Raw genomic sequence first — 15,152 nt, 5'->3', positions numbered from 1 at the left:
GTCTGTGTTTTTCAGTTTCTCAGTAACAGAATGTGTAGTATCTTCTTTTTAGGATTATTTTAATGAGTGAATAAAACCAAAACCAATGGTAAAAATGAAATTTTTATTACCTAATACAGGACCTAGCACATGGTAAGCACTTTATAAATGCTAATTCCCTTATTTCTCTGCTTCTTCATCTTAAAAAATATATAATTCAGGCTTTACAGTTTGCTGTGAAAAATCCTTCAACAAGTATTGAGATATTAATCGAATTTTTATCCTTGTCAGCTTCTGAAGAGTTAAGTTTTCTTTTTAAGAAAGAGATCTGTGTTCGTGCCTGCCAAGCAAATGCTTTTCTTTCTCTCTCTCTCTCTCTCTCTTTTTTTTTTTAATAGGGAGATTGTTTGGCAAATATGTGGAGGGATTGAGGGAACGGGTCAGTATTTGATTACCAGAGAGTGCATAGAATATAATACAGATATATCAGATCATGCTCAATGGAGACTGCCTTTTCACGAGGGGAGTCAGACTCTCTCACATCAGCGTCTAGGAGGCTGACTCAAAGCGCTGATGAAGGTGCAGGGAGTTTCCCATCAACCCTTTCGGCTTGTCTAGGCCTGCTAACAGCACCTCCCACAGTGCTCCGGGGCTACCTAGTCACGTGACAGGGGTGGTTAGACTCGACCAGAGGGAAGCTGATGCGCAGTCCAGGTGGCGGGGGCTACTACTCTTTGCTTCCACCTCCTTAACGCCAAGGCCTGCGTGATCTCGCGTGAAAGAGGCAGTATCTTCTCGCGAGAGCTAGGTCGGGATCCCTCCAGGACCGCCTCCGTGGAGAGGAGGAGGAGGAGGAGGCGGAGGCGGAGGGAGGAGGAGGAGGCCCCGTCGCGGCCTCCGCCGCCGCCAACGGGGCTGTCCCTATAGCTCCCGATGGAGTTTGAGGTCGTGAAACCGCCGCCGAGCTCTGCCCCGGCGAGACGAGGCGCCTCCGTCTCCGAGCCGCGCCGTCGCGGGGCTCCCGGGAGCGGCCCTTAGCGACCCCGCCCGGGCCCCCACAGGTAGGGCGGGGGCGGGCACGATGCGGCTGGGGCCCTAGCTCGGGTCCCTAAGTCCTCGGCGGTCGGGCGGGAGACCGGTCTCAGCCCCGGGCCTGTGTGCTTCGTCGCCAGTGCCCCGAGGGTTGGGAACTGGGGGCCGCACCTGACACTCGGACCCGGCCCGGAGTCCGGGGCCTGCGGAGGCCCCTCTCTGGTAGGGCTTTTTCAATACCGAGCGCCCGGCGCAAATGGCCACCTCCCTTCGACACCGGCTGAGGAGAAGCCTCTGACCCCTAAGGAACCCACCCAAGCAAAGGCCAGGGTTCTCTCTCCCTTTTCTACACCAGCTGGCGAGAGGGCTTTTGGAGGAGGTCCTCGAAACCAAGCCCTCTCTTAGCTTTTCGGCGTTCTGTCCTGGGGCTTCGCGAGATCCCAGAGCAGGGATGGTGGAGGCGATCTGAGTGGTAAATAGGGACCGCGGCCAAACAATGCCCTGGGAGGGCTTAACCTCCTGGGAGGGAGATGGCCGGACCAAAGTGGTTGCACAGTGAATGTGAGGGAGCAATGGCACGAAACACGGCCACGGAATTCTGCTGTGGCTTTTTTTCTTTCCCTCTTTCATTTTTCCTTCTTGGGGAAGCCTCTTAAGACTCTTCCACCATCTTAGAAGAATGGTAGAAAGCATCTTTGTTTCTCAGAAGCAGCTCTACTTTTCTCTGCCCTTAGCTTTCAGGAAGGGAGAACATGAGAGTAGCTGTCATTTCCATCCTTCTAATCACAGAGGAGTTTAAGATACCGGCAGGTAGAACCTTGACACCGAAATAGTCTCCAGTAATCACTGACATAAAGTAGATCTAATCTCGTGATTCCCAGCCTGTTTTATTTTTAAATAACCATCTAGGTTCCCTTCTTTTAATTCCTGCTCTCTCCTTACCTGGGCCCCTTTTTAATTCCTACTCTCCCCCAAACTGCTAAAGTGCTTAAGTAATCTTTTCTCCATTTTTGTATTAGTCAAACTATTAAGTTCTAATAGGAGCTTTTGATTAACCTGAGAATGCAAACGTTGCTACGCTACACTGATATGATTTCACCCAAAAGCAAAAAAACAAAATGTTTTAGTTAGCCTGTGCAGCCTTTTTCTAGTTAGATACACAAATTTAGTTAAGGCTTCTTCAAACATTAAGAAAAGTTTATGGATTTTGCTATTATTACCTTCTTTTATCTATCTATAAAGCAACACCACTGTTAAAACATCCTTTTCTTTTGCTGTTTACTTCCCCATTAATTTTTGAAGGAAGAGAGGCCATTAAATCCTGTCAAATTTTTAAATGTTATTTTCGTTAATTTGGAAATTCATGTTTTCTAAATTTTAGAGTTAGGAAAATTGCTAGAAGGACAAAATGTTAAGCGTATATTGTTTAGAAAAAGCAGATGTTAAAATTCAAATTGCCTCCTATTATTTGAAGATTGAATTGCAGTCATGTTCATTAGTGGATCCTCTGAGTTATCCCTGATCTGTTATTACTGTTGTGTTGACCTGACATATAAGACTTATGTCCTTTGTTCATATGTTTTCATTAATTCATGTTCTGCTTTTGTAATTTGCTATATCTTCCAGTCTGAAAAAGCTGACAAAAATTCTTTTGGTGGGGAAAGCTTTCTTTTAACACAAAATTTTGTGTTCGGAAATAGAACTTTGAAGCTATATGCAGGATCTAAGAAGGCTAAATAAACTTACAACAAGGCCTTATTATAATAAGCACTTACTGTTTTGGTTGGACTGCATTGAAGTTTCACTTTCTAGTTATGGAAAAAGGAAGCATGTGGTAAAATAAAGCTAGCTGAAAATTAAAAGTAATGTTTTGCATCCAATCTGGTTACTCTCTTAAGTTACATCTTTATGTTTCTCAGGTTTTCTAGTTTTGTGAAAACTTCTTAAGTGTAGTTGTGACTTTCACCTCAAATTCTTAATAAATATTACTTTTGATTATTGCTTTATAATTTTAAGTACTCTGGAATAGCACTATCCAGTACAAGTCAGTAGCCACATGTGGCAATTGAGCACTTGAAATGTGGCTAGTGTGAGTTGAGATGTGGTATAAATGTAAAATAAAATACACACCAGATTTCAGAGACCTCGTGCAAAAAAATAATAATTGAAGATACCTTAATAATTTTTTATGTTAATTACATGTCGAAATGATATTTTAGATAAATTGGGTTAAATTATATTATTAAAATTATTTTCATGTTTTCCCTTTTTTAATATGACTACTAGAAAACTTTAAATTACTTGTAGCTCACATTGTGTTTCTATTAGACAGCACTGTTCATTTTATTATTATTATTATTTTTAAAAAATTTACTTATTTCTTTGACAGAGAGAGAATGAGAGCACAAGCAGGGGGAGTGGCAGACAGAGGGAGAAGGAGAAGCAGGCTTCCCGCAGAGTCGGGGAGCCCGATGTGGGACTTGATCCCAGGACCTGGGGATCATGACCTGAGACAAAGGCAGTTACTTAACCAACTGAGCCACCCAGGTGCCCCTAGATAGCACTGTTTAAAACAACACTGCTCTTCTGAGAAGTAAATTACCTGAATAAAAGTAAGCACTTGAAAACCAAAAATTTCCTGACAGAGTATCATCTTGCAATCAGAGTAATCAAAAGACTAATGACTTTGGTAATATGAAGGATAAAGTTCTCAAGTGGCCATTAGTGATAGGCAGAGGTGAGTAAGTTCTGTCTCAAAAATAAGTATTGTTCCTGTCTTGTCATCACTAAAGCAAATCTTTATTGGATATGCTAATTAAAATAGAAAATTATTGCATTTGTGTTATACTAGAAGACATGAGAAGTTAAATCTTATACTGATTAAAAAACTGAGTTTATGGGATGCCCTGGTGGCTCAGTCAGTTAACGTCTGTCTGCCTTTGGCTCAGATCATGCCTTTGGGATGGAGTCCTACATTGGGCTCCCCCTACTTTGCGGGGAGCCTGTTTGTCCTTCTCCCTCTGCCTGCCACTCCCCCTGCTTTTGCTCTCTGTCTCTCTCTCACTGACAAAGAAATAAATAAAATCTTTAAAAAATAAAAATAAAAAACTGAGTTCAGTCTCAGCGTGAATTTAAGAAAAAGTTGAGTCTTATACTTTGCTAACTTATACTAAAGTCACTTATAATAGCAGTCTTTAAAACTGTACTTCAATTCCTTTTCCTCCAGTCCCTTTAGTATGTTTGAGTGCGGAGTTTTAGAGTTTGTACATTATTTCCATTGGTTTTGTTTGCTGTTTTATAGGCTAAGGTCTCATTTGTACCTATGCTTTAAATATAATTTTTGAAGTCTAAACTAATTATTTGTAAGGTTTCTGAATTGAGAAGTACTTCTCATTACTTTTCAGTAGCTTAAATTCCTCACGTAGGTGAACTAAAATGAAAACAATGAATGTCTTAACAGACTTGAGCCCTAATGTTTACATTTTTATGAGGAGAATTGTAAAATACTAGATACCTTTTATTACACAGTAGTGAAGGAATTATAACCTTTATTCTGGCATTTTAAAATCAGGTGGCATAGTCCAGAACTGGCTCCATAGTGTCATGGTGGACTAATAACAAAAATTGAGAGTACTTAGCTGGTATGCAATTTGCTCATAATAAAGCAATGCATAATTTGCATCATATAAGAGAAGCCTATTAATTACTCTTTCTATTTTACAAGTTAGTATTCATAACAGGGAACTTACAGCCTGGAAAATTACTTCAGGAAAATCTTTTTAAGGTCGTACTCTAATGGAATGTTTCTTCTCTTCTCTATATTGCTATTCGTCTTCAATTTTACTAACAAGTAACTGAAAGTTACTTAGTTAATTCAAGTAATTTAATTAGAATGGTTTTCCTAAATAGTCTCTTTATGTACTTAGAGTTGTGGGCTTTTTGTTTGTTTTGAGTTTTGGCTTTTTAATCCATTTTATCTCACTTTGAGATGTTTTGGGAGTATCTTCAAGTTTGATACTTGACTCTTAACTCTGAGTGTTATTAGCAATTTAGACTTCCATAGAGTCAAGTAAGTTACTATGGAATTATTAGTATAAATCTGGAAGTCTTATACATCAGTATATATTCTTTGCTTGCTATGGTTCATGTAGATGATTGTTAAATTATAAAGACAATAAGCTATTTATCATTTTGGTTTATAAAAATACTTCCTAGGTAAATGTTTATGAAGTACCTTTTTTAAAGAAATGAAAGACAAAAAAAAAGTGAAAGTCACTTTTGCTATCATGAATTAAAAATTTCGGTGGACTATATAAGCTACTTCTGTGTTTTAGATAAAATTTTATCTTCTCTTTATCTTAATTGAGGAATCTAGAATTTATTGATAATGGTACTGAAGAAAAAACATTTAAAAAAATCAAACTTTTCCTTATGACTTACGTAAGGAGAATTCAGTACATATTTTCCTGTCAGAAAGTTAGACTCTGACACATAGCAGGAGAATTTGGCAGAATTACTGACAAGTTTTGGCAGAATTTTTCTTTTTTTTTTTTTAAAGGTATTAATTCAGTTTCTATTAGAAGTCAAACTTCTCAGCATTAATTATATTACAGTATCTGGTGTTTGTAGACCTGGAAACACATGTGGGATATTATAACATAAAACTATTAATTACATTCTGGAGTAGTATGAAACACTTGAAAACTAACAGGTGAAAGAAAATATGAAAGATAGCATTTTTATGTTTAGTTCAAACTTAAACGGCTTCTCCCACCCCCTACTCATTTACTAATGTAAAGTATTTCAGGATGATCTTGGAAAATGAAATAAGGAAAATCGTTTTCTACTAGTGTCCTGTTACCCAGTGTCTGTGATACTGTAACCCACAAAATTATAGCATTTCCAAACAGGTGGCCATTATGAAAAAATAGATGCAGTGTCTTGTTTTGATAAATATTATATCAGTTCAGGTTATTAACTACATTAGGGCTCTCAGTAGTAGATTCAAGATAAAATGCCTTCTTCCTCAGAGGCCTTTTCCTTGTATAATTCTACAACCTGGAAAACTGAACATTTCAAATGTTAAATAGTTTAAAGAAGTGGTATGTTCACCTGTTCAGTGCTCATCTCTGAAGTTGGAAGCAGATTAATCAGATTTAAGATTGATGGCATTACTCGATGTGGCAATGTAAGGGTATAAGGTAAAAGGTATAAAATTAAGTATAACTTGCAAGATTTTGCTAGTTTAAAAATAAAAATATTAGAACTTTACATTAGAACTGTTTGAGGAGAAATTTGTACAGGGTGCTTTTAATGTAATAAGCCCTGTGATTTATTCACCAAGATATTTTTTGAAACCTTAGTTTTTGTTGAACATAGAAGCAAAATAAAGGCTAACAGAATTCTTCATTTGGATGTGGAGATATTGGAGAATCATCAGTTACATACTTTTTCTGTCTTGAGTATGACTATAGTTTTAAACATCTAATTTCTGTGGAACTAAGATATTTGGGTTGGTAAACATTCTTAGGAAATAAAGTAGTGGCTGTTTAATTGCCCTAAATACCTAGATTTCTGTTCACCAGAGAGCCTTTGTCCGACTTATGTAAGTTTTGAATTGGAAAAAAAAGTTTGTGAAATGTAGTGTTCAAGTTAGGTATCTAAAGATTTCAAGTTAGAGTGCATATAGTTTTGATACCAAATATTTTATTTTATTATAAATCGTGGAATAAACATTTTAATCTTAGGAAAAAGAATTTTATCATTTTTTCCATGTGCCTTTTAATCATATGTAAAGATAAAAATTTATATTTTGCTTTTTTTTCTGATTAGAATTATTAGATGAGAATATTGCTTTATTCTTCCCATATCTTGCTTATTGGACCTGACAATTTGGGGTTGTTTATCTATAGCTCTGTCTTACTAAAAGATATGTTTTGTCAAAAGTATTGTAGGGAACCACATTCTAGATTTGTAAGACAATTTTTTTCAACTTTGGCACTGTATTTCTGTATCTTAAGGTTAGCACTTTTTTTTTTTTTTCTGACAAGCTGCTCTATCATCATCTCAGATAATTTGATTTTCAGTACCTTTGTTAGCCTCGTAGTCAAATCTTCTTTCATGAAGCTCCCGAGTCGAACATTGTCTGACTTGGTCATGTAGGTAGCTTGACTCACTATGACACTTGACTCACTATGATATTCTTTAGATCAATAGTTTTCAAAGTCCAGTAACTCTTAGACCATTTCTTAATATGTTTGGGGGTAGTAGCTATCCAGAAAACCCCAAGCAGTCCAAAGTAGTTTGTATTCTAAAAATGAAACATGGAAAGTTAATCTACTTATTTGATGTGGTCGTTAAAAAAAATACATAAAAGTTTTGAGAGTCCACTGTTAACTTGAGCAACCAATATAAACATGTTTAGTTGAAAAGGATACTATTTAGATATTGTTTCTGGACAAAATTTCAGAAATTTAACAAATTCAGCAAATAGATTTAAAGAAAAAGATCTCTAAACCATATAAAATTATTCAGAGTGTTTTAGGTTTTGAAGCTATGATGGTTGACTTAAGCAGTTAACTCTTAAAAGGTGAATGATGAATATGTTGTTAATTCTTACTTTTGTCCATTTCCAGCTTACAAAACACTACACAGCAAAATAATGATCTGCTAGACTGCTAACCCGAGCATCCAGCTTCCACAATGCCTGTGCAGGCAGCTCAATGGACAGAATTTCTGTCCTGTCCAATCTGCTATAATGAATTTGATGAGAATGTGCACAAACCCATAAGTTTAGGTTGTTCACACACTGTTTGCAAGACCTGCTTGAATAAACTTCACCGAAAAGCTTGTCCTTTTGACCAGACTGCCATCAACACAGACATTGATGTGCTTCCTGTCAACTTCGCACTTCTCCAGTTAGTTGGAGCCCAGGTAAGCTTTCAAGATTTTACTAATTTGGTATATGTAATAATTAGATAACTTTGTTCATTAAGGGGGTACAAAGTGTGTCTAGTGATACTTGAGACCGCAAAAATATTCAGTGTACCTGATGTCATGATTATATTCTGCAAAAGATTTCCTTTAGATAATGTCATATAAATTCCATTATAGTTATGTGTTTGTGTTCAGTGCAGTGGTCAAAATTTTTAAATGATTTTGGTGGATAAGGAACATTTTTAAATAAGCATATTCATTAGGTGATATGAAAAGAAATATAATCAAAGCTTTGGCTAGGTACCAACCAACTAGGACCCTCAAATGGAGGTTTTAGAGTCTTTTTTTTTTTTAATTTCACTTGAGTTTTAGGATGATATTACAAATGAGATAATAAGGTCTATTTAGGGATATATATATAGAAAACCAGTTTCTGGAATATCAGTAACAAATTCTGCGCAGTTTTTATGCTCATGTGTTATAAAATTAGTATTTCTTGTTTATAATCTTTTTACTGAATCAGACCAAGACCCTAGACTTAAATAATTTCCATTTAATAAGGGCTTGCTTTATGTTAGGTATGATAGTAAGTATTCAACATCTATTATTACTAATTCTTTCCATTAGCTCTTCAGATAGTTATTATCCCCATTTTACAGGTGAGGAAGAAGATGAAATTCTGTACATCATGCACTTATATTAAAGCAAGAAAGTAAGGACTTTTCTGATAAATCACTTCTTGGAAAATTCAGTGATTTAAAAATATTCCATTCTTTTAGTATCTTGATATTTGAAGTTTTTATTTTAAAACCTATTTCTTTTCAATGTTCATAATTCAGTTAGACACTGTGAAATCAAGATGCATCTATAATCAATAGTATGTCATAATTGGCAACAGTTTTTCTTAATGGCATATGAAATAACAGTGCATTTTGTAAACAGTGGCATCGTAGATCCATGAATACCGTAGACTCTTGGTAATAATACTAGCCATCTGCCATTTATTTAGCGCCTGCTATATAGGTCAGGTATTATGTTTTATCATTTATAAATGTCCTCTCAGTTGGTCCTTAATCGCCTACAGGCCTATACAGTGTGATTTCTGTTACCTTTAAAGCCCCACCTACGACTACCACAGACTTCAGTCTTTCTGCTTAAGCTATATTGCTTCCTAGCCAATTGTTAAATTGTTAAAAGTACCTACTGAGGGATTTTGTAGCGACTGTTACCTTTTCCTAGAATGTTTGTTACCTCTCCTTTTTCAGGTCTTTATTCAGATGTCATGATTCCCAAGGAAGCCTATCCTGACCACCCCTGTTAAAATTGCAGCTCCTCTCCAGCACTCCAGATCCCCCTTTACCTTGCCATGTAATTTTTACTGACCAGTTTCTATCATACTACCTATTTATTTATTATGTTTTTTGATCTTTTGGCTCCATCCTCTCTTCATGAGAATGTAAGCTCTACAAGGGCAAGAAATTTAACTGTTTTGCTTACTGATAGATGCCTAATGCCCAAAACTGTGTTTGGAACATGTTAAAGTACTCCAAAAATACCAATATTTGTTGGATTAAAATGAATTTTCATAGTGGCAATATGAAGTAGAGATTTTTATCTCCATTTTTCATATAGGAAAACCATGAGTTGGAGCACTTAAGTAATTTACTCAAGATCACTCATAGAAGTGGCAGAGCTGTAGTTGATGCCCAAGTTTTGATCTTTCATTAAGAATACTGTGTTTTGAGCGTGCCTGGATGGCTCAGTGGGTTAAAGCCTCTGCCTTTAGCTCCGGTCATGATCCAGGGTTCTGGGATCCAGCCCCACGTCAGGCTCTCTACTCAGCAGGGAGCCTGCTTCCCTTCCTCACTCTCTGCCTACGTCTCTGCCTACTTGTGATCTCTGTCTGTCAAATAAATAAATAGAATCTTAAAAAAAAAAAATACTGTGTCTTGGGGCTCCTGGGTGGCTCAATCAGTTGAGCATCTGACTATTGATTTCAGCTCAGGTCTTGATCTCAGAGTTGTGAATTCAAGCCCCACACTGAGCTCCATGCTGGGCATGGAGCCTACTTTAAAAAAAAAAAAAATACTGTGTCTTGTGTCGCTTCTATTCTACAAAAAGGGGACAGACCATTATCAATAAATGTAATAAGTAAATTATATAGTGAGAGGGTGCTAAGTACTTTTTTCCTAGTTATTTTGAAATACTTTTTTAAAAGTTACAAAAAATAGTGTACAGAGAGCCTGTATAACTTTCTGCAATTTCCCCTAATGTTAACATCTGTCAAAATTGTAGCATAGTTATCAAGCCTAAGAAATTTAATATATTTTTTAAAGATTGTATTTATTGATTTGAGAGCGAGAGAGAGACCATGAGAGGGGCGAAGGGCAGAGAGAGAGGGAAAAGCAGACTCCATGTTGAGCAGGGAGCCCGATGCGGGACTCAATCCTGGGACTCCAGGATTGTGAGCTGAAGGCAGTTGCTTAACCAACTGAGCCACCCAGGTGCCAAAGAAATTAATATTAATACAATATTAACTACCTGCTGCTTTTTCCATTTATTAATACACTGAGTCCTTGCTGTTAAGTATTGTCACCTTGGTTCTTGGAAGGCAGTTTGGCTAGGTTTCGGCTTTAATTTTGCTTAAGCTACTTTGATGTATTGTCTCCGTATTATAATTTTATATTCATCAAGATTATTATCAAATATGTAAATAATCGTTCCATGAGCTGGATGAATGTATTTCCTCGATTTTTCTTTGTTTTTAGGTACCAGATCATCAGTCAATAAAGTTAAGTAATCTAGGTGAGAATAAACACTATGAGGTTGCAAAGAAATGTGTTGAGGATTTGGCACTCTACTTGAAACCATTAAGTGGAGGTAAAGGTAAGTTCATAAAAAGTCTTTTTACTGGTGAGCAGGATTTGGTAATATGTTTACTTTGAAAGACTTAATGTTGATACCATTTTAAATAATTTTGAGTTTTGTTTTGTTTTAAAGATATTTATTTATTTATTTGACAGAGAGAGAGCACAAGTTGGCAGAGCAGCAGGCAGAGGGAAAGGGAGAAGCAGGCTCCCTGCTGAGCAGAGAGCCAGATGCGGGGCTCAATCCCAGGACCCTGAGATCATGACCTGAGCTGAAGGCAGATGCTTAACCAACTGAGCCCCCCAGGCACCCCTAATTTTGAGTTTTAAAAAAGTTTGGACAATTCTTGGAAAACTTTCTGATGGAGAATATTATATCATTTTCTGAAAATAACCGGTATTGTTACTATTTTAAGAATTCATCAGACACTACATATTGAGATTTCTACAGTTCCTATTCATTAAAGTAATAGTGCTGTAGCAGAATATTAATTTTGATAAGTCATACTAAGACAATTTCATGTATTCATTGAATCATTCATTCAATTTTATGGAGCACTTGCTGTGGTTAGGGTCCCTGCCTTCACAGAGCCCACAGTCTGTTGAGGGAGATAGCCATATAAGTGCAATGAATTAAGTGTTGTGACAGAAATAGAATTCTGTTTTGTTCATCACTGCATATGTAGTGACCCACACATCATAGATGAATCAATCAAGTATTTATTTTATACCTGCTCTGTGCTTTATGCTGTTGAATACGGAGGACATAGTGATTTCCTTGAGAAACAGCCTATCTACCTCATTAATTCAGTCATTCATTTATTGAAAAGATACCTAACAAGCATGTACTAAGTGCTGGGCAATATTTTTGTATTTGGCTTATATGAATAAAAATGCTTGCCATAAAAAAAATGCTTGCCATTATAGCACTTACATTTTAGAAAAGGGATAAAGTATAATAAATGGTAAACATAATAAAAATTATTTAGTATGTTATGATTGATAATCATTATGAAAGTAAAAATACATTTAGAGGGATCAGAGATGTCCGGGTGAGGGGATAAGGCCAGATTGAAGTTTTACAGAAGGTGCTTTAAGAAGTTAGTTTCTAAACTTGAGATGAAAGAGGTGAGATAGCCATGTAGGTTCCTGGGAAAAGAGTGTTCCAGAGCGGCAGTAAGGATGGGGCACCCGAGTGGCACAGTCAGTTAAGTGTCCGGCTCTTGGTTTTGGTTCAGGTCATGATCTCAGGGTCCTGAGATGGAGCCCCATGTCGGGCTCTGTGCTCAGCATGGTGTCCGCTTAGGATTCTCTCTCCCTTGTACTGTTTCTCTCTCAAATAAATAAATCTTGAAAGAAAAAAAAAAAGAAGAAGACTTTTCCAGAGAGGCAGTAGTAAAGTCCCCAAGGCATGCCTAGTATTTTCAAAGAACAATAATAGGAGAGTGTGCCTGGAGTAATGTGTGTTAGGGGGAGAGCAGTAGGACATAGATGAAAGGAAGTAGTAAGACCAGAAAACGTGTAGACTTGCAAGCCATTTTAAAGACTTGAACTTTTACTCCAAGTGAAATTGGGGATTCATTCTAGGGTTTTAAGCAGAGGAGTGACACAATCCTAGGCTCTGTGTAGCTGCTCTGTTGAGAATGCGGTGTGAAAGGGTGAGGGTGAGTGTAAAAGGGAGCATGGTATTGGCTTATAGGCTAATGGGCCAAGAGTAGCAGTGGAGGTAGTTAGAAGTGAATGGCGTGGATATATTTTGAAGGTAGAATCAAGAGGATTTCCTGAATTATGGTGTGTGGGACGTGAGAGAAAGAGCAGAATCAAAGATGACTCCTGGGCTTTGGGGTCTGAGCACCTAGAAAAAGAGATTACCATCAACCTAGACAAGGAATACTGAAGATAGATCAAGTTTAAATGGGAAGATCACCAGTTTTAGTCATGTTATGTTTGGTGTCAAATCTTCATTTGGATGCTATTGAGTAACCAATGGATATATGTTAAGGAATGAGGTATAGAAACTATCTTTGGGAGTCCTTAACATACAGGTAGTATTTACAGCAATTAATAAGGTTGGTTAAGATGATGTTAAGAAGAAAACAAAAACTGGGTCCTGAGGCCCTTTAACATTAAGAAGTCAGGAAGAAAAGGTTAAATCAGAAGAGAAGACCTGGAATAAAAGGAAAGAAGAAAAACAGGAGAATGGAGTGTTCTGGAAGCCAAGTAAAGAAAGTGTTTAAAGGAATTAGGAGGATCATCTGTGTTGAGGGCTGAAGGTGAAGTAAGGTAAAGGACTGAGAACTGACCATTGACTTAGCAGAGTAGAGGTAATTGTCATGAACAGGCAGTTTTGATGAAGTGATAGTAGCAACAACTTGATTAGAATAGGTTTTAAATATTGTGAAGCAAGGAATTTGGAGATAGTGAATATAGACAATACTAGAGAATTTGGTACAAAAGAGAAGAAAGAAATGGGGCAGAGTCAGGCAAAGATGGATGAATAAAAAGATTTACTTATTTTTAAGATGGATGAAATAACAGTCTGCTTGTTTTTACTCTGCTGATGGGAGCAGTCAAATATCAAGGGAAGAAGTGATGATACAGGAGAGAGGAAAGAATTGCTGTAGCATATCCTCAGGAAAAGGGATTATGATCTAAGAGCTTGCCATTAATTTATATTTCTAAATGTCATGTATACAATAAAGTTAGAGCTGTTATTAATCATACTTTTGATTAAAGTTTTCATTAATTAACTGGATGGAGAACAGACTAAATAAATCCAAAGTACTCTCTTGAGGGACACATACAGTTCAGAGAACAGGATACCTAAATAAAATTTGAAGTAATTGCAAATTAGACTCCTGTTACCACAGAATAGTAATACATAGATTCAGGACACACTTGTTAAAACAGTAGAAGGACTCATTACAAAATATGGCTTCATAGTTAAGTATGGATAACGAAAATTAACTTGTCTTATTTAATTGAAAAAACTTTACTTTATTTCCTTTCTCTTAAAGGTGTAGCTAGTTTGAACCAGAGTGCACTGAGCCGTCCAATGCAAAGGAAACTGGTGACACTTGTAAACTGTCAACTGGTGGAGGAAGAAGGTCGTGTCAGAGCGATGCGAGCAGCCCGTTCACTTGGAGAAAGAACTGTAACGGAACTAATATTACAGCACCAGAATCCCCAGCAATTGTCTGCCAACCTGTGGGCTGCTGTCAGGGCTCGAGGATGCCAGTTTCTGGGGCCAGGTAAGATAGATCACTATCTTGTCTCTCTTACTGGCTATCAGGGGAAGAGGATGACAATTTCTAGAGTTAGCTAAGAATCCCCAGACTCAGCCCATCTTTATTTTTACATATCTTGACATAATTAAAGATAAATCAGTTTTTGTGATCATAATCTATGTGATGGTGCTGTAACATCTTAGAATAAATTTCTCATTTAATATTTAGCAGCCTTAAAAAGAAGTGACACAGATCCACTTTTATAATTTAAAGAACCGAGTTAGAGAGGCCAAAGATTATACAGATATACAGATTTTTAATGAAAGAAATTTTAAAATTGTCTTTAAAAATTGGAAAACAGAAATTAAAAACAAAAAAATAATAAGAACCACTGGGGATGATGCCTTCATAGTTATTACCATCTACATTCTATTTAAAAAATCTTAACCTATACCAAGGTTATGAATGAAGTACACTTCTCTGTTACCTTTTAGAAGCTTTATTGTTTTACCTTTCTGATTTAGAACTTTAGTCAGGTAGAATTTTGCGTGTGAGTGTGTGTGAAGGAAACTTTCAGTAAGTGACATGGGACAACTGAATAGATGTGGAAAAAGATAAAATTGGATATATTTCTTATACACCATAGCTACTTAAATTCCAAGTAGGTCATAAATATTAGTTATATAAAAATATATCATACAACTAATAAAGAATACAAGAGTGAATTCCTCTATAACTTAATATAGGAAACACTATCTATATATATTTTTAAAGATTTTATTTATTTATTTGACAGAGAACACACGTAGGCAGAGGCAGGCAGAGAGAGAGAGAGAGGGAGGCAGGCTCCCTGCTGAGCAGGGAGCTGGATGTGGGGCTCGATCCCAGGACCCTGGGATCACGACCTGAGCCGAAGGCAGAGGCTTCAACCCACTGACCCACCCAGGCGCCCCAGGAAACACTATATTTTACTCCAAATCCAGAAGCAGTAACAGAAAAGACTGATACATGACTAAATATTTTTTCTAAGATTTTATTTATTTATATGACAGATACAGAGAGAGAGCTAACACAAGTAGGGGGGGGTGAGAAAGGGAGAAACGGGCTTCCC

General features: G+C 36.9%; 1 protein-coding gene across 5 annotated transcripts in view; it reads left to right on the top strand.

Annotated features, from left to right (window-relative positions):
* The first annotated feature begins 647 nt into the window (after nt 1–647).
* The window catches only part of RC3H2 (ring finger and CCCH-type domains 2), a 51,959-nt gene continuing 37,454 nt past the window's right edge, over nt 648–15,152 (top strand). For 3 of the 5 annotated variants that reach the window (XM_032865794.1, XM_032865792.1, XM_032865795.1), the window contains exons 1-4: nt 649–1,040; nt 7,647–7,944; nt 10,716–10,833; nt 13,832–14,065. In XM_032865794.1, the coding sequence (XP_032721685.1) occupies nt 7,714–7,944; nt 10,716–10,833; nt 13,832–14,065 (583 nt within the window). In that variant the 5' untranslated portion in view covers nt 649–1,040; nt 7,647–7,713. Of the gene's footprint in view, nt 1,041–7,646; nt 7,945–10,715; nt 10,834–12,907; nt 13,098–13,831; nt 14,066–15,152 lie in introns of those variants that run through there. The other 2 variants (XM_032865793.1, XM_032865796.1) reach the window with 2 other exon arrangements.

Source organism: Lontra canadensis, unplaced genomic scaffold (assembly GCF_010015895.1).
Source record: "Lontra canadensis isolate GAN:19392208 unplaced genomic scaffold, GSC_riverotter_1.0 scaffold30, whole genome shotgun sequence".
Taxonomy (NCBI): domain Eukaryota; kingdom Metazoa; phylum Chordata; class Mammalia; order Carnivora; family Mustelidae; genus Lontra; species Lontra canadensis.
Note: the sequence above shows the minus strand (reverse complement) of the source record. Positions and strands in the feature narration are given on the sequence as shown.